Genomic DNA, 17711 nt, shown 5'->3' on the forward strand with positions numbered 1-17711 from the left:
ACTCATGCATATGGGGTATGCATCGAGCAACTCTTAACGCATTTTCAAAGACTTGCTTATTTCCATGTTATGAGTGACCGGAATCGATTGTTTTTTGACTTTCAGTTATTGTTTTCTTTTTCGTCACCGTAGCTATTACTACGGCTAGTAGATATACATGACAATGATTCAGACTCAACTTCAAACTGATCAATGAATTGCATGGTGTACAAAGAACTCGTAATATGATTGCAAACTCTTTTTGCTTCATGTTCAAATAGCCATATTTTGGTAGAAAACTTTGCTGGTGTACATTATATCACTGTTAGGGATTTTTACAACTTGATAACTTTTATGTGTCTCAAAATGGAATGAAAGCATGGGCTATTAAGAGAAGAAAACAGTCATTGCTTGCGACTGCTCGTTTTCTTTGTGCCACGGATGCTGAAAAACAATACTCCTACTTCAAAAAACGGAAATGGAAAATAGGCCGTTGGGGTTGGGCCACGGAGGCCACAGGACGGAACGAGAGGCCGGGGCGCGCCGCGGCCTTATCCGCACCGCACCACACCTTGACGTCCCGCCACGCCGACCGCGCAATGGGCCACCAATGGCCACCACCGCCGCTCTCTCCTGCTCCTGCTCCCCGTCCCCGTCGCCTTCCTCCACGCTCCTCCTCAGGCGAACCGTCTCCGCCTTCCACCGCCGACCTGCCCATGCCGGCGTCCGCCGCCCCCGCCTCGCCCCCTTGCACGGTGAGACCGGCTGAGACCATTGCCCCGCCGTCATCTCTCTTCTTATGCTCGATCATACTGCACGTACGTATGCCCCTCTTCTCTTCTGACCACGTACGTGCTGGATAATAACCGGTGCAGTGGTGGACGACTCCAAGGAGGTGGAGGCGAGGTCGGAGACGGACAGGCTGGTGGACGGCCTGAACTTCGGGGAGCTGTGCAACGACTTCGAGTGCATAAGCAGCCCGTACGTGGAGTCCACGGCCAGGCAGATCGCCAGGGACATCCTCGAGATCCGCCAGGACAACCGCGCCCTCAGCTGCTACGCCGTCGCCGTCAAATACAAGGTGCGTCTGCCCTCTGCAGGCTGCAGCTCAGCTTGTATGATGAGCATTTTTTCGCCAATAGAAGTTTTATCGATAGTTCATCTCTAGCTTCTGCATATTAAGATGCACAGAACCAAAACAAGTGTGAAAGTTTTAAAAAAATGGAACGAAAAACAATGAAGTGCCTATCATTAGAGGGAATCGGCATTGGTAAAAAGCTCACTGACTACTAGCTCTAGGCAAAGACATGCTGCCATGGCCATATCTTAATCCTCCATCTTGAGAAGCATAGACTTGTGTACATGAGTTCATAACCCACATGGGTGAAGAAATGCTCGTTCTGTTAAATAACACATCATTTCTAGGTAGCCACAATGCCAACAAAATACCGCCATGACAAACAGGAATAAGAGCACACTAGGGCCCAGGGGTAGGATTTCATCGCCGCTCATCTTCATCTGAGAGGTGAACATTTTCAAGCCCGTTAAGTAGCCCATGCAACCTACCAACTTTGGTCCAATTAGGTTGCTCCTGAGCATGATATTAGGAGGAGAGGTGCTAAGGACCTCGCAATGGTGTTAACGGAACGGGGCCATTTGTCCTCCCAAAACGCACTTCGGATCCATCTAGTGGTGGCGCCAGGATTGGGCCAGGTCCTGAGCCGCCTTCGAGCACCGTCTCCGCTCCAGGCCGCAGCCCGGGCTGCCTGGGGCTGTCTTCGCTGTTGGATTCATCCTTGTTTAAATAGTCATAGAGGTGAAAACAAATGGCCTTTATCAAGCCAGCCCAAAAATGAGAGTCGCGATGTTTCCATTCAACTCAAGACATGGCTTTGGAGCCTAGGTGTTTTTTATGGACTAATTCCTACCAAATGTCATCCTCTGTTAAGAGCTTAAAAACCCATTTAGTGTGTAAGACAATACTTTTGAAATTTGAATCATGGATTCCTAGTCCCCTTTGATATTTTGGCAACAAAGAATACTTCATTTGGCCAGCCGATATTTGTTTTGTTGGCTATCATTTTGCCAAAAGAATCTTGAGCGAACAGTCTATCCATTGTCCATTGTAAAATTCACAAGGAATCTTGAAGAAAGACATGATATACATGACCATACTACTCAAGAGTCAAGACAAAATTAATAAGTACAAGACTCTTAACCACCAGTTAAGAGGATATTACTCGTGAATTACCAAGTCTCTTCTGAAGCCTTTCTCCAACCTCTTCCAGTCTGAATTCCAAAATCTCCGAAATTGAATATGAATACCGAGGTAACACAGACGGGGAGCTGTCACATGGCAAACCCAATCAACTCAGAATATTGCTCAGTGGCATCTACAACTTAATAACACGCTCTTATGTAAATTAATCTCTTCAACCTAGAGGTTCCACAAATTCACACAGCAGGAGCTTGAGGTTGCAAGCTTTCTCGAGGTCATGTTACATAAAAAGAATTGTTACATCCACAAGGTTATGCACCATCCCATCAATCTGCCTGTCAACTTTGGCACTTTCAATTAGGATGACAAGCATGTAGACAACTGTGTTAAAACTGAAAAAGAATCCGGGACACTGTTCTCCTCTACCTCAAATCTTTTTAGTTTGGTGAAGAATGTCAACATCATGGTTGACCTCAATAGCCACACTCCCTCTAGATACAAAGTACTCAACCTAAGCACACCACCTTGGAGAGAAAAAGACAATTTGACTTCAGTATAAACTTTCTCGAAATCAATTGTAAAATTGACTCCACTCATCTTATTCCGCTGTAGGTTATGCATAGTCTCATGACATGACAGCCCCTTCAGGATGTCCCTCCCTTGCATAAATGTCGATTGTGTATGCCGAACCACATGGTCCACCACACGATTAATCCGGTTATTAGTAACTTTAGTAAAAAAACTTACATTTAATAAGCAGATATGCCGATCTTGTGTGATGAACTGATGACCAATAAACATATAAGTATATGATCCTATGAACAATGACCTTATATTTCTGTAAAATAATTCTTTCTAGCTAGTGAATATGAATGTTAAGGTGTTGTTCAGAACGCTTGCTGCGGATAAAGTTCGTGTTTGAATTCCCAACATGCCAAAGTATGTAAAACTGAGAAAACTGATGTGTCCATGCCTCAATAGATGCACTTCCAGTGCATGAATGGGATACTTGCAGAGTTCAGGTTACACGCATACTATCATATCATTAGGGTGACATACTGCTTTCTTCTTTCAGGATCCTCTCAGGTCATTTGCCGGGCGTGAGAAGTACAAGAGGCCATTGTGGATCACTGAGGCCCTGGAAAAACCTACGGTGGTAAGGATTGATCTAGCTTCATGTCATTACTTGTTCCACTCATATATGTTCACCACAAACAACTCTCGGTTTAATTATGCATGTCGATGAACGCAAAATCAGTCCCTGGAATTGCATGAATCACACACTCCATAAAACTTCCCGCACCGCACATCATTTTTCGGTACCTGTTTCAAGCATGGTGCCATCTAATCAACACTCTGGTTACTGCGTCAGACAGTCCAGGAAATGTCAATGCAATCCACAAGCACTCTGACCATCAAGTGGACGCTGAGGGGGAAACCCAAGAACGCCTTCTTTGCGGCCGCGGGAGGGGAGCTGGTCGTCCGCGTCGACTCGCAGTTTGTCCTGAACCAGATCAGCGGGCAGGTGCTGGAGCACGTCGAGTCGTGGGACCTCTCCGCGTCGTCCCCTCTCGCCCAGGCCTACTTCTGGTTTTCCAGGAGGGTTTACTCCACCGTGGAGGCCGGCAAGGACACGATCGAGGCTGCCAAGGGCGTGGCGTCGCGGCTGAACAAAGACGATAATCTGGAGGTCTATCCCGACCCCCTGGGAGATCCCACGAAGGTACTACATGATCCTTTTATGATCTGCATGCTGATTTCACGAGAAGTGAAGTTTGGTTATGCCGATTACTGACGGCTGTTATTTTCTGACGTTCATGATGCAGTTCTTTACGAGGCCGGATGATCTGAACCAAGACGTGGTTCAGATTGGGCTCTTCCTGGCCGTCCTCTACTTCATTGTACAGTTCCTGAAAACGACTCTGTGATGATGACTGTACTAGCTACGACTCGTGACTGAATTCTCCGGAACAAGGTTGTGTGTATATACATACCCGTGTATCGATGTCTAACATACTCATATAACAGGCATGCCCACGCAGGCATGAGTTTTTGAGACTAGTCACTTGATGTTCTGTGTGTCTGGCACTGATCACTTGGTTTCCTCACCAGTCAGCCGTAGCATAGCGAGCAGCAGTTGATCAGGGTCCAAGGTGGTCTTGTGATTTCAGTGGCCAGGTTGGGCACAGCCCAGCAAACTCTTAGCACTTGATGGTGGCAACGAAGCAGCATCAGCCTCTGGCTCGCCCAAGCTCAGCAACCACGCAGTTGCTGCCGCTGCCGGACCTATCAGTGAGGTAGCTGCTGCCAGCCGCTACCGTCCGCGATGGATACGTGGTTTTCGACCTTGCGTCGCGATCGTAACCGCACGTTGCAGGATCTCTGGTGTCTCCCGGTAAAATATCTCCGGCCGGAACTTTCCATTGCTTCTGTGAAGAAGCTAGCGGAGCCACAGACATTGCCATCCAAGCTAGATTGTGTGCAAGCTGTAGAGGTTTTCTGGCAAGACAGGCAGAATTCGCACAACGTGGCGCACGCGCACGGTACAATCACGATCTATACTTTCGGTAGAGAGAGAAGCCAGTGGTTTCATCTCGGGTGATGCTGATTCGTTTGGAGATGCTGGTTACTTTGTTCACTGGAGAGTGCAGAGCTGCCCTGAATTACGCTGCACCATGAAAGTATATTCTTTTTTGGAGGAAGCATCATGAAAGTAATTGAAGCCGAACGTACTAGATGAAGACAAAGCAGGCGCAGTAAATTTACTCGTTTCAGTCAGAAATGGAAGGAGAAGCATCTAAGATGCTGATTCCATGTACTCCTAATATCCATCCTGATACCTCAAGAGTCATCAACTAGTCACGGTACACACATGTGGCGACGACCTGTGGCCGTGTGTGGGCTCATAAGGTCCGTAGCCCACCAGTCGCCGGTGCAAGTGCCATACACAGATGTCACGCAAGCTGTCCGTGGAACAGATGCAACAAGGGCACCGGGCAGGCCACCACACGATCCGATCTTCCGGTTACCCAAAACACCCTCGGTGCTCACAAGTACAGGATCCAGCGTCACCACAAAACCGCAGGAACTTCCGAGGGCAGCCACGTCCATTCTCGGAAGAAACCATCTCTGCCGGATAGCCGATATATACCACCAAGCAACCGGGATTTCCCCTCAAGCCCACCCACTCATCTTAGCAGGAAAACACCACTCTGTACACCACCAACTAACACCACCCGTTGGGGGCGTTACCTTCCAAAACTCCAGCATCCAATGGCGTTACGCCTCTCCGTCTCCTCGCCGCAGAGCACGGCCTCCTCGCCGGCCATCTCCTCATGCCGCCCCGCCGCCTGCGGCCGCTTCCTGGCCTGCGTGGCCGCTTCTCAGAAGAGGAGCCTGATGGTGGTGTCCGGCTCTGACGGGAGGGGAGTGGCTCCGGTGAAGTCGGGCGGCTTGGAGACGGCCACGACGGGAGCCGACGAGGTGGAAGCGCCCACAGCGGCGGTGGCGGTGACCGGGCAGGTCACGGAGGTCTGCAAGGACACCTTCTGGCCAATTGTCAAGGCAGCAGGGGAGAAGCCCGTCGTCCTCGACATGTACACCCAATGGTACTGTGCAAGCCCCATACATTTCTTCGTTTCAGCTCTTCTTCACTGATGAACTACTGTCTCAATCCCACATCTTCCTGCCATACAAGCTAGACCAGATTATTTAGAGATGCATGTATATTGTTATAATCCAGATCAGATGTCATCCCGCAGCACAGTGATGAAATTTCCTTGTCTGCAGGTGCGGCCCTTGCAAAGTTATGGCACCAAAATTCCAGGAGATGTCTGAGAAGGACCACGACGTCGTATTCCTCAAGCTCGATTGCAATCAAGACAACAGGGTATGTTAGAAACTGGAACCATCTTGCTATCTCATGTGTATCTTGTATTTTGTTTGAATATATCATGGTAAGCTTCTTGGTGCTTGTCTTGTCAATTGTAGCCTCTTGCAAAGGAGCTTGGCATAAGGGTTGTACCAACATTCAAGATTTTCAAGGATGGGAAGGTTGCAAAGGAGGTCACTGGTGCGAAGATTGATGAATTAGCACGTGCGATTGAGGAAGTGAAGTCAAGCTGAGCAATTCCCTGGAAAGAAATGCACCAGTTAGCATGCTATCACTAGTGTACACTATGGGATGAAAACAGCCTTTGTGGAAGTGGATAATCACCGTGGAGAAAAACAGTTATTATAGTTCTTCTGCTTATGATGATTTACCAATCGTTCTGGACAATATACACCCATCCATGTGGAGTGTATGCTGTAAATAGTCATTTAAATCTTTCTGAAAATACGGTTGCTTCCTGATCTCACTAATTTGCAGGCCTACCAAGCATGTTTTGCAAAACATATATAAAAAAATCTTGTTCTTACAGATGTAAGCATCGTGACATTGAACTAAGATTGCTTTACTTAATTCATTCCTATTATACCGTGTGAACCATAGCTTAAATATCTATATAGTGTCTTAATAACTTCAAATATTAGCCGTTGGATATGCTCTATCAAACGGTTGAGAGATGGCAATCCGAACATTATCATCTGTTGAATAAAGTTTTCAACTCATAAGATTTTGCACGTTGCCTTCTAACTGAACCCCAACTCTATCATTTGATGTGTTCTAGAAACATCTTTCCCCATGCTTATCTGATTCTCTAATAAGAGATAGAACATCTGGATTCTAGAGGGGTAAGAACCAAGTTGGGATAGAGTTGGATCTTGCCAATATGATTCAAGGAAAGGAAATAAATATCAGAGTGTATTTTTCCATGATGTTATATATCTAAATGGAGTGCAAAGCACGTACAATTTACTAGTTTCGTTAAAAATACTTATCTAAGATGCAGAGCTTAAACTGCAATAGCAGTTTGTGTGGAGATTACAAACTTACTATGGAAAAGTAACTCTGAATACCTACGCAAATCAATATAAATTAGCCATGGTGAGTTCCAGGTATAAAATGAGCTGTGAAGAAATGAAGGTACCTTGCTAGCATCCCAACTTAGTTGCAGTCTTGATAGTTCAATTAGCCATGTTTTCTGCCTCAGCCTGCACCGATTTAACATATAGCAAACAGAAATGTTTGTGGTGCTTTTCAGCTCCTCAAAAGACATCTTGCCTTGCTCCCTCTGCTGATCCTAAAACCAACTAGACCCTGGCTGTTTGAAAGGTAATTTTGTTTTCATCAGCGACCTAACTCTTTCTGCCTCCTCCCATTGTCCTTTCCCAGCATATATACTCGACAGCAGTATATAGTTCCCAGTATTTCGAGGTTCCAACTCAAAAAGCTTATTTGCAACAACTTCAGCAATCTCAGCATTGTCGTGTGTCTTGCACGCACTCAGCAGGGCACCAAGAGCACCTGGATGGGGGCCCATCGGCATTGTTTGGACCATCTCAAAAGCCTCTTCAAGCCTCCCTGCACGACCAAGCATGTCAACAACACAGGCATAATGATCTGCCCGACGGTTCATCCCATACTCATGCACCATTGCTTCCCAATAGCCCAACCCTCTATCAACAAGCCCTGCATGGCTGCACGCAGTAAGCACACCAACGAAAGTGATCGGATCAGGTTTAACTGCCTGATCTTGCATCCGCTCAAACACTTGAAGTGCTAGCTTTGCGTGCCCATGAGTCGCCAGCCCACTAATAAGTGCAGTGTAAGGGTATGCATCCGGCTGTTCAATCTCCCTAAAAGCATTGAGAGCCTGCTCAACATTCCCGCACTTGGCATGCATATCTACCAGTGCTGTAAGCACCTTCTCATTCCTTTCAATCCTCTTCCTGTCAACGTAGGTTCCAACCCACCCAGCTAATGCTGTGCTGCCTATCTGGGAAGCAGAGGAGATAACTCCGACCATGGTGGCTGCATCTGGCTCAATCCCAGCAGCCTCTAGTCCCCTAAACAACGCAAGTGACTCCTTAGGCTGCCCACATTGAGCATACCCATTTATCATCGCTGTCCATGTCACAAGATTCTTCCCTGGCATTTTATCGAACAACTCCCGCGCGCTCTGCATCGATCCGCTTTTGCAGTATCCAATAATCAACACCGACCAGGAAGAGGAATCCCTGGTAGGCATTTCATCAAACACCCGGTGAGCAGAGGCAAAGTCACCGGCATTGACGTAGACGACCACCATGGCGTTCCAGGAGACCTGCGTTCTGAAGGGCATGGAGGTGAAGAGTGACTCGGCGGCGGGCACAGAGGCGAGGCGGGCGTGTGTGCAGAGGAGAGAGTTGAACGAGACGGCGTCAGGCACCGGGATGTCGGCGAGCGCGGCGTGCGCGGCGGGGAGGTCGTCGCACTTGGCGTAGAGGGCGACGAGGGCGTTGGCGACGGGGAGGCAGGTGGGGGCGAGCGCGAGGCGGAGCGCGACAGAGTGCAGGGACGCGCCGAGCCGGAGGAGGCCGAGGGACGCTGCGGAGTTGAGCGCGAAGGGGACGGTGAAGTGGTCGGGGGAGACGGGCAGGCGCGACATGAGGAGGAGCAGGCGCAGCGCGGCGTGAGGGCGCGGCTTGCACAGGCGGCGGATGGCATGGTTGAGGAGCGAGCGGATGACGGGTGGAGGGGTGTCGCCGTGCGCGCGGATGAGGTGCGCGTGGACGGCGGCCGCCGGCGGGGGCGGGTGGTCGGAGGCGAGGACGCGGGAGAGGTGGTCGAGACGAGGATTGCGGTTTGGTCGGGCCGCCATAGTCAGCTAAGGAACTGTTCGGGCTTGGGGGCATGTCATGCACTTGTTGTGTGGCTTTCAACTTGCAGATTAAGCTTTGTTAGTACTCCTGGGCTGAGTATCACGGTCCAGTAAGTCGGACAGTTCGTCCGAGCAAAATTATATTATTTTTTTTGCGGGTGTGAACACGCCTTAGAGCAACTCTAGCGGACCCCGCATAACGCCGACCAGCAAAACGCGTTTGCAGTTCGCGGAAACACGGCTTTGAGGCCCGGCGCGGACGGCCGCAGAGGCAGATCCCGCAAAACGGACCCGTATAAAAGAATATTCGTCGAATATACTCTTTTACGGGCCGGCTTTCCGGGGTCTTCTCTTGTGCCGCTGCGCGGGTCCGTAAATATCAATACCACACCACAAAAATACAACAATCATCCATACTACAAAATAATTATTCAGAAAAAATATCAATACCAACACAATACAACAATCATCCACATTACGAATAAGGACTGTGATATTTGTCAACTGTGTGGCAGATAGCAAAATTACCACACCACCCCTCCTCTCGAACGAATCGCTACCTTCGATCGTACCTCTTCTCGCGGGCTCCTCCCGATTCTGGGCTGCCAGCCTTCGATCCCACCTCCCCTCGAACAAACCAACTCTGAGGTTGTAGGGTCCATTCGATTTTCTGGGCAGTCAGCTGTTTAAAAATAGGCACAAAAAATGGAACAGATGGGGGATTGAAACAACACTGTCACATATTGAATGTAATGACATCCAACTGTGCTAGCCACCTTTATTGATTAAATTCAATCTACATGGTAGATGTATCTACTTGAGACGAGATTAAACAAAAAAAAGACAACCAACAGTAACTGAAAATCCAAAACACCAGCCTCATTTGTTTGGGTTTTAGGACTATGCATTCTAGTTTCATCTTTTTTCTGCATGTTTCATATTGGTTCACATGGTTCACAAACCCGGAAGTCCCCTTCCCTCCTTTTCAGATGCAAATTACCACGGTGTTTGCACTTAAGTAATCAGAAATGAGGGTCGTATATTACCATACTATTTACATAGAAATTACAGGGGCATGTTCGTAAACAACGTTTTCCCTTTGTCAAATGTTACCGTGGTGATTGTACTTAAGTTATCGTGTGAGCTTCGTATATTATCTTACTATTTATATAGAAGTTACCCGAGGATATTTTTCAATACACCCCCTCCCCCCTCTTAGTAAAAAATGGTACCACGGTGTTTGTACTTAAGTTATGAGGTATGAAGTTTGTATATTATCATACTATTTACATAGAAGTTATCGGGGGCTATCTCTTCAATAAATTTTCCCCCCTGGTTGAGTTTACCGCGGTGTTTGTACTAAATTGTCAGATATGTGGTTCGTATATTACCGTGCTATTTTCACATAAATTACCGGGGTACGGTTTTCAATAACTTTTTCCCCTTTGGACAAAGTTACCGCGGTGTTTGTACATAAATTATCCACTATGTGGTTCTTATATTACCTATCATTTTCACATAAGTACCGGGGTATGGGTTTTCAACAACTTTTTCCCTTTGGTCAAAGTTACTGCAGTGTTTTTACGTATATTATCGGGTTCGTATATTACCGTGCCATTTTCACATAAGTATCGGGGTATGATTTTTCAACAACTTTTTCCCTTTGGTCAAAGTTACTGCGGTGTTAATACATAAATAATCAGGTATGTATATTATTGTGCTATTTTCACATAAACTGTGGGAATATTTTTCAACAACTTTGTTTTCCTTTGGTCAAAGTTACCATGGTGTTTGTATGTAAGTCATCGGGAATGTGGTGCTATTTATCACATAAGTTACTAGGGGTGTATATTTTTCAACAATATTTTTCCCTTTAATCAAAATTATCGCGGTGTTTTTACGTAAGTTATCGGGTATGCAGATAATATGTTACCGTGCTATTTTCACATAAGTTACCGGGGTATATTTTTAACAACTTTTTTTCCGTTTGGTCAAAGTTACCGTGTTATTTGTGTCTAAATTATCACGTCTGCAGTGAGTATATTATCATGCTATTTGCACAAAAATTATCTGGGGAGGGTATGCTTTTTCAACATTTTTTACCCGAGTCAAAAGTTACCGTGTTATTTGTACATGAGTTATCAGCTTTATTGTGTGTATATTACCATGTTATTTTACACATGAGTTATTGGGGTATATTTTTCAACAAAAATTTTCTTGGGTCAAATTACTGTGGTGCTTGTATGTAATTTATCAGGTTATGGTGTGTATATTATTATGCTATTTGCAAAGAAGTTACAGACGCATGTTTTCAATAACTAATTTCCCCCGGTTCAAAAGTTACCGCATTGTTTGATCATGAGTGATGTACACAAAAATTACCACACTAATTTGGCTAAAAAGACCTGCTACTCTATTCTGCTCCCTCCCGATTAATTTTCATGAATACAAGTTCCCTGTTGCCCTTGATCAGATCTTTCGCTTCAAATGGGTAAATGTTTTGTAATAGTTCTAAATAAATGTATTTTAGAAGAAGCTTAATCAGCATGAACATTAATTAGTGTTGCAGGACACACTCTCTATTGGAGAACTTACTCTTCCATATGAACTAAGCAAAATATACTGCTCACAGATGAGATGTAAAGGTCAACAAAAGAGGTGCCTCATAATTCATACTTGAAAATAGTCTCTGAAAAGAAGCCCCAAAAATACGTCCAAGTAAACTCCAAATGCTAATCACTGGCACAAAAATGTGAGAATCCTCAAAACCCAGTGACCAACTCATGCGCCCAGAGATTATAGATCATGGTAATACCTGATCCTCACCCCAACAAAAGGGGGAAAAAGGAAGCCAAAAATCTGCCTTGATCAGTTTCTTTTGGTTATTGCTCGTCCACCTCTCTGAGTATAACTTCTTGCTCGTCAGCATACTGAACCACTTGCTTCTTCTATCCTAGGTGATGTTAACAATTAAACTGAAGCAAGGCATGGGGAATTTGTTAAAAAAACATGCAAATATTTTTGCTCCGTTTTTTCCAGCAAAGTTTGCCTACAATGTACTTCCTCCGTCCGGAAATACTTGTCCAAAAGATAAATATATCTAGACGTATTTTAGTTCTAGTTACATCCTTTTTATCCATTTCAAAGACAAGTATTTTCGAACGAAGGTAGTAGTAAGTACTACTTGCATACTAACCATGTCTTCATCTCAATGAACCGGCTTGCGAAAAATCATTCAATCATCATCACCACCTTGAGGGATTCATCACGAGTGGTTAGTAGGCGCTGCTGGAACCAGCCACTGAACTACTCCCTCCGTTCGGAATTTCTTATCACAAACATGGATATATCTACAACTAAAATACATCTAGATACATTCATTTCTTGGACGAATAATTCCGAGCGGAGGGAGTAGTTCAGTAAGGTAAACTGAACCAAGGAGAACACACCAGATTCACAGATGAATTCAGTAGCAACAGCAGAGTGACGACGTTGTGTGCAGGACCTGTTGGCTCGGGGCGTGAGTCCGTGGAGGCCGTGGAGGCTCCCGTCAGCGGAGGTCTGTGGCTGCTTCGGATATAGGAGGGACATGCCGCTGCCGATGCCGATGGCCAGTGAGTAGGGCTGCTTCTGCAGCTCCGGCGGCGCCTGGGGCCAACGCCCGTCCGCCGCTAAAGCGCTCCTGTTTCAGAATTGGATTAGCACGCGCGTCTGCCGCAGAAGCGCTCCTGTTCGTGGTCCCCGACGCCAAGGAGGTCCAGCCATGGCCGCCGCACTTCCAACCTATGCCTATCGGCAGCGATGTCGGGAGCTCGTGGCACGCGCTCGGTCGCCGCCCCGGGCGACCATGAACCCTATCGTTTCTCGTCGTCCTTGGGAACGGCCTCCCCTGCCACCCTTGGACCGCACCTCGCTGCCACAGCTCATCTCTGTCGGCGGCGCCGTTCCCGCGGCCCCCTCTCCTTATCGGCGCCTCCCCCGGACAACGGCACCACGGTGATGGGGATGGTTAGCAGCATAACATGGATTGGAGCTTCATCGATGTAGGCGCGTTAGAAACAGGGGGGTGGCAGTGGGAAGAAGGGGATACATGGTGGAGCACTCGCCGTGATTATTTATCGAACGGAGCGGACGTGTTTTGAGGGAGATCCGGATCTGACGGCGTTGGATGGGTATGATCGTTTTTCGATCTGCCACACGGTTGCCATATACATATTTCGTACAAATAATTATTCAAATCATCGAAGCAAACTAAATAATGCAATATAAAACTTGTCCCGAATACAAATAACACATGAATTAAATAAAAATAATAGAAAAATGAGTTTGTTACTGTCCAACCCTTTGCCAATGGTACTCAATGAGATCCTCCTGAAGCTGAAATTGGGTGTTTGCATTTTCAATCTCCTTGTATGTCTGAAGAAAAGCTCTAATGCGGTTAGGATCTCTAGCTGGTTTGACACGGCTACCCACATTGTCGTAGAAGAATTCCAAGTTCATGTCTCTCTCATCTTCGAGAATCATATTGTGAAGGATAACCCAGCATGTCATGATGTTTTTCAAGGTCCGCTTGTCCCAAAAATGAGCAGGACCACGAACAATGGCAAACCAAGATTTCAAAACCCCGAATGCTCTTTCAATGTCTTTTCGGGCTGCCTCTTGCATCCTTGCGAATTCACATTGTTTTCTAATTTTGGGTTCTTTGATTCTCTTGACAAATGTGCACCAACGATGGTACATACCATCTCCAAGATAGTACTTGTCGGTGTCAAAACCGGCGGATCTCGGGTAGGGGATCCCAAACTATGCGTCTAAGCACTAGTAGGAAAAGGGGCTTTTACCCCGGTTCATAAGGGCCTTTAGTCCCGGTTCAGGAACCGGGACTAAAGGGTCGTTACTAATGCCCTAGCCCTTTAGTCCCGGTTCTTACACGAACCGGGACTAAAGGCCGTCCACGTGGCCGGTGCGGGGAGCCCAGGCAGGAGGGCCTTTGGTCCCGGTTGGTGCCACCAACCGGGACCAATAGGCATCCACGCGTCAGCACCTGGCAGGAGCTGAGGTTTTTGTTTTTTTTTGAAAGGGGGGGTTTGGGGGTTTTGGGGGGTTAATTTAGGTTGTTATTAGGTAGCTATTAGAGAGAAGTGTCCTCTCTTATATCTCCGTGCTTGGTTTACCAACGCTACGTACTGCTATGCCTAAACATGGCTTAGATTGAAGTGAAGGCAACATGTGGTGCATGTCGAAAGTAATACTAATCCGGACTTGATCAAGTTTGGATTGTACTACTTTCGACACGCACCACATGCATGTTGCCTTCACTTCAATCAAATCCATGTTCATTTCACCCGCTGATATATAATAACTCTTCATGCACGCATCATGCATCATCATATATAATAACAAGTCCTACTAATCATCATCATACAACTTCTACTCGTTATTAATAACAAGTCATACGATCATCATCCTCACAGTCATCGAACCAACCCTACTTAATTGTTCTTAGCACATGATCATCAGTATTAGGTAGGACCGAAATACCCTCTTTAAGGTAAAATAGCATAAAACAATATAGACCCTGACTCTCCATTATGGAGAATGGAGATCATCCTGTCTCCAATTCTTGCGCCTTCCTTCCTTTTGCTTCCAAGAAGCTCCTTGCGACTGTCCATACATTTTTTCCATTCTTTGATTTGCATGTCTCCACTTCTTTTAGAAATCCGGTATGGACAGTTGAGATTCGTAGGATGACCTGGTTGTATATTCAAAACATCAAGCCTACCATTCTGATACATCAAATGAGGCACACAATCCTCTGGGATTATCTGTTGAAAAACATAGTAATAACTTCATAGTTAGCAATGATAATGCACTAGTTTTAGAACTATGCAAAATATGCACGGATGTCGTAATAGTAAGAAATCTTACCAGGGTATCTCCATAGTAGTTACCGTAGTTCAACACGTGCACTAGTGGCACGTATGGAGGACCATAATGATGAGGAGTTTGATTGTAGATATTGTAATTCTCAATATCAGTACAAAATCCGACCAGATGAGTTTTCTCCTTATAAGTTAACTCAGAGCCATCGGTGTAGTAGGTTCTGTCTACCATGTTCCGCACATTGTTTGAACAATCAAAATAAGCTGTCAATGAAAATAAGCTGTCAACTATTTTGAAATGAACAATATAAATTAGCTAATAACTATGTTTGAGAAACTCACATAGCGGTAGAATTGGAGGCGTATCAACAAGGACCCAAATGTCCATATTGTCTTGCTCGATGTCAGGATCACCAAGATCCATGGTGACAAGCATACCCTCATCAAAACCATACATCTTGCAAAATGCTTCCCACTTTTTGCAACCAAAATGGGTTACGCTCTCAGAATTATACAGCTTTACTTCAAAATCTATATCATGATGGGTTCTTAGGTGAATTTTCTTTGTTTCCATACTTTCATGGTCTTCAAAACCCATCCTCTCCAAGACATAGCGTCTTGCATGGCATGGGATAAGCTAGCCGAATTGTAAAAGATGAAAAGTACACGTTGAAATAGTTGAACTCGTGCTTAATTACGAAAAAATAACACTTGTCGTCGTTGCGTACCGTTTCAACATCGAACGTCTCCTCCAGCTTAATACTGAAGCGCCGATCTTCGTCCAGGTGAGGCCTGTCGCACTGACCTCGGTCGTCGTGGCACCAGTCGCACTCCCCCGGGAGACTTTCGTCGTCCGAGTACGACATTTCCTATGTTCATATATAATTCAAATATTAAACATCTACAATTAAATATATGTACTAAAAAACCTAAGTTAGATCATTATTATTCATTACGGGTTGACTATCGGTTTGTCGAGTCTTTTCTTGAAAACTCTCAGCTCACGTGGTGTATACATTCGACCGTTGGTGATGGTCGCTCCTCCCTTTGTCCCCGTGTGCATTACACCAAAATGTCTAGCTAGCACACGGGAACAAAGGAGAAGCGACCCCCACGACAACAGTCGGGATTCTTCGTCCTCTCATATATATATGGTGGAACTCTCCCTCACTGATTCCTCTCTGATATTTGCGACCGTCGGTGATGGTAGCTCCTCCTTTCGTTCTCGAGTGCATTACACCAAATTGTCTAGCACACGGGAACGAAGGAGAAGCTACCCCCACGACAACAGTCGGGATTCTTCGTCCTCTCATATATGATGGAGACTCGACAGACTTACAGTCAACCCGAAATATCGTTTAATTATCTTTCTAAAAGAGGATTTGGCTGGTCTCACCTCGATGTTGGAGGGGGCGGTGACGGGGACGACGGCGGGGATGATGGAGGGGCCGGGGGGCTCCTAGATTTCTACGAAAACAAAAACCCTATAAGCTATCAACTAATCATAGTGCTCTCCAATTTTAGCATTCAAAGTAGGATCGGAGTAGTTTTCCACTCTGAGCATTCAATAAGCAAAATCAAATCACAAAATAAAGTAGTATTCAAATTAGGATGCATTCAATTATAAGCAAAACTACATCATCTCCATGCGTCCGTACATCGCCGAATATTATCACTAATACACCTCGAATACTATCATACATATAGCATCGCTAGTACAGCTAGAACAGTAGCGCCCGACGGGTATCGGCGCGGGCGGTGGACACCCAAAGGGACGGAACCATCACAGGATCCTAGCTCCAGTGAGATCCCTGAAGAACCTGCCAGGTATTGTCGAACCTGCCCTCCAACGCAACCATGTAGCGACGGACGTGCTGGTCCTCCTCGCTGACACGGTGACGTACCACCTCCGCGGTGTCCGGAAGCCTCGGCACCGTCACTGGCCCACGCGAGCGCCACCAAACAAGGATCGGGTCAACGATGGGCTGGTTCCTCACCAACCTACGCCCACCGGAAGGTAGCACCTCCCAAAACCAGCCCGGCGGAGCCCAGTCCCGGACATGGCCCCTCTGATCAAGCCGGCCTCCTCCGCCGAGTCGACGACGAGGATGCGGGATAGGCATCGTCGATGTCGATGCGGGAATAATTGCTTTAACTAAAAAAATAAACTAGTTCTATTAATTTCCTTACTATAAATAGAATAAAGTAGTACTTACTACAAATAAACTAGCTAGTTTAACTAGTTCTATTATTTTTCTAACTAATTCTATTAAACACTTTCTAAGTAGTACTTACTAAAAGTTATCGGGGAGGGGGGTACATATATCGACAACGACATACCCGATAAAAAATAAGAAGAGGAAGAAGACGAAAAAAAAGAGGAGAAGAAGAAAGGAATAGAGGAGGAGATCGAAGAAAAAAAAGAAAAAAAGAGGAGAAGAAGTTATTATTCTATTTTTTCTTCTTCTCCTCTATTCCTTCTTCTTCTCCTATTTTTTTCTTCTTTTTCATCTTCTTATTTATTTCTCCTCTACTTCCTCTCCTCTTCTTCTTATTCTTCTTCTTCTCCTTCTTCCTCTTCTTATTTTCCTTTTTTCTCTCCTTCTTTTTCTTCTAAATACGAACATACATAAATGACTTCTAAATATGAAAAATCTAAACTACACATCTAAATTAATACATCTAAATTACAACAACTAAATTAACTACACATCTAACTACACATCCAAATTAATACAACTAAATTACAAATCCAAATTAAACTACGTACAGTACTATAGCTAGGGGGCGCGGCGGCAGCGGCGGCGGCCATTACAGGGAGGAGGAGGAGGGGATCGGGGCGGCGCTCACAGGGTGGCGGAGGGCGACGGCGACCGCGGCGGGCCGGGG

At 45.9% G+C, this 17711-nt stretch overlaps 3 protein-coding genes across 3 annotated transcripts; 2 read left to right on the top strand and 1 right to left on the bottom strand.

Moving 5' to 3' along the window:
- The first annotated feature begins 526 nt into the window (after positions 1-526).
- LOC123080233 (uncharacterized) lies at positions 527-4258 on the top strand. Its single transcript, XM_044503139.1, has 5 exons — positions 527-734; positions 855-1060; positions 3273-3353; positions 3570-3920; positions 4024-4258. The coding sequence occupies exons 1-5, from the start codon at positions 590-592 to the stop codon at positions 4123-4125; spliced, it is 885 nt and encodes a 294-aa protein (XP_044359074.1). The 5' UTR covers positions 527-589; the 3' UTR covers positions 4126-4258.
- A 1099-nt stretch (positions 4259-5357) lies between these two features.
- On the top strand, positions 5358-6555 carry LOC123080234 (thioredoxin F, chloroplastic). Its single transcript, XM_044503140.1, has 3 exons — positions 5358-5805; positions 5987-6086; positions 6188-6555. The coding sequence occupies exons 1-3, from the start codon at positions 5471-5473 to the stop codon at positions 6320-6322; spliced, it is 570 nt and encodes a 189-aa protein (XP_044359075.1). The 5' UTR covers positions 5358-5470; the 3' UTR covers positions 6323-6555.
- A 147-nt stretch (positions 6556-6702) lies between these two features.
- Positions 6703-8962, bottom strand: LOC123080232 (putative pentatricopeptide repeat-containing protein At5g37570). Its single transcript, XM_044503138.1, has one exon. The coding sequence runs from the start codon at positions 8938-8940 to the stop codon at positions 7381-7383; it is 1560 nt and encodes a 519-aa protein (XP_044359073.1). The 5' UTR covers positions 8941-8962; the 3' UTR covers positions 6703-7380.
- Positions 8963-17711: the final 8749 nt, after the last annotated feature.

Source organism: Triticum aestivum, chromosome 3D (genome assembly GCF_018294505.1).
Source record: "Triticum aestivum cultivar Chinese Spring chromosome 3D, IWGSC CS RefSeq v2.1, whole genome shotgun sequence".
Lineage (NCBI taxonomy): Eukaryota > Viridiplantae > Streptophyta > Magnoliopsida > Poales > Poaceae > Triticum > Triticum aestivum.

Coding starts and splice junctions, on each gene's coding strand:
- LOC123080232 (XM_044503138.1), bottom strand. CDS start 8,940: ATGGCGGCCCGACCAAACCGCAATCCTCGTCTCGACCACCTCTCCCGC.
- LOC123080233 (XM_044503139.1), top strand. CDS start 590: ATGGCCACCACCGCCGCTCTCTCCTGCTCCTGCTCCCCGTCCCCGTCG. Junction 735..854: donor CCGCCTCGCCCCCTTGCACG/GTGAGACCGGCT, acceptor TAACCGGTGCAG/TGGTGGACGACTCCAAGGAG. Junction 3,354..3,569: donor CCCTGGAAAAACCTACGGTG/GTAAGGATTGAT, acceptor TTACTGCGTCAG/ACAGTCCAGGAAATGTCAAT.
- LOC123080234 (XM_044503140.1), top strand. CDS start 5,471: ATGGCGTTACGCCTCTCCGTCTCCTCGCCGCAGAGCACGGCCTCCTCG. Junction 5,806..5,986: donor CTCGACATGTACACCCAATG/GTACTGTGCAAG, acceptor CCTTGTCTGCAG/GTGCGGCCCTTGCAAAGTTA. Junction 6,087..6,187: donor ATTGCAATCAAGACAACAGG/GTATGTTAGAAA, acceptor TGTCAATTGTAG/CCTCTTGCAAAGGAGCTTGG.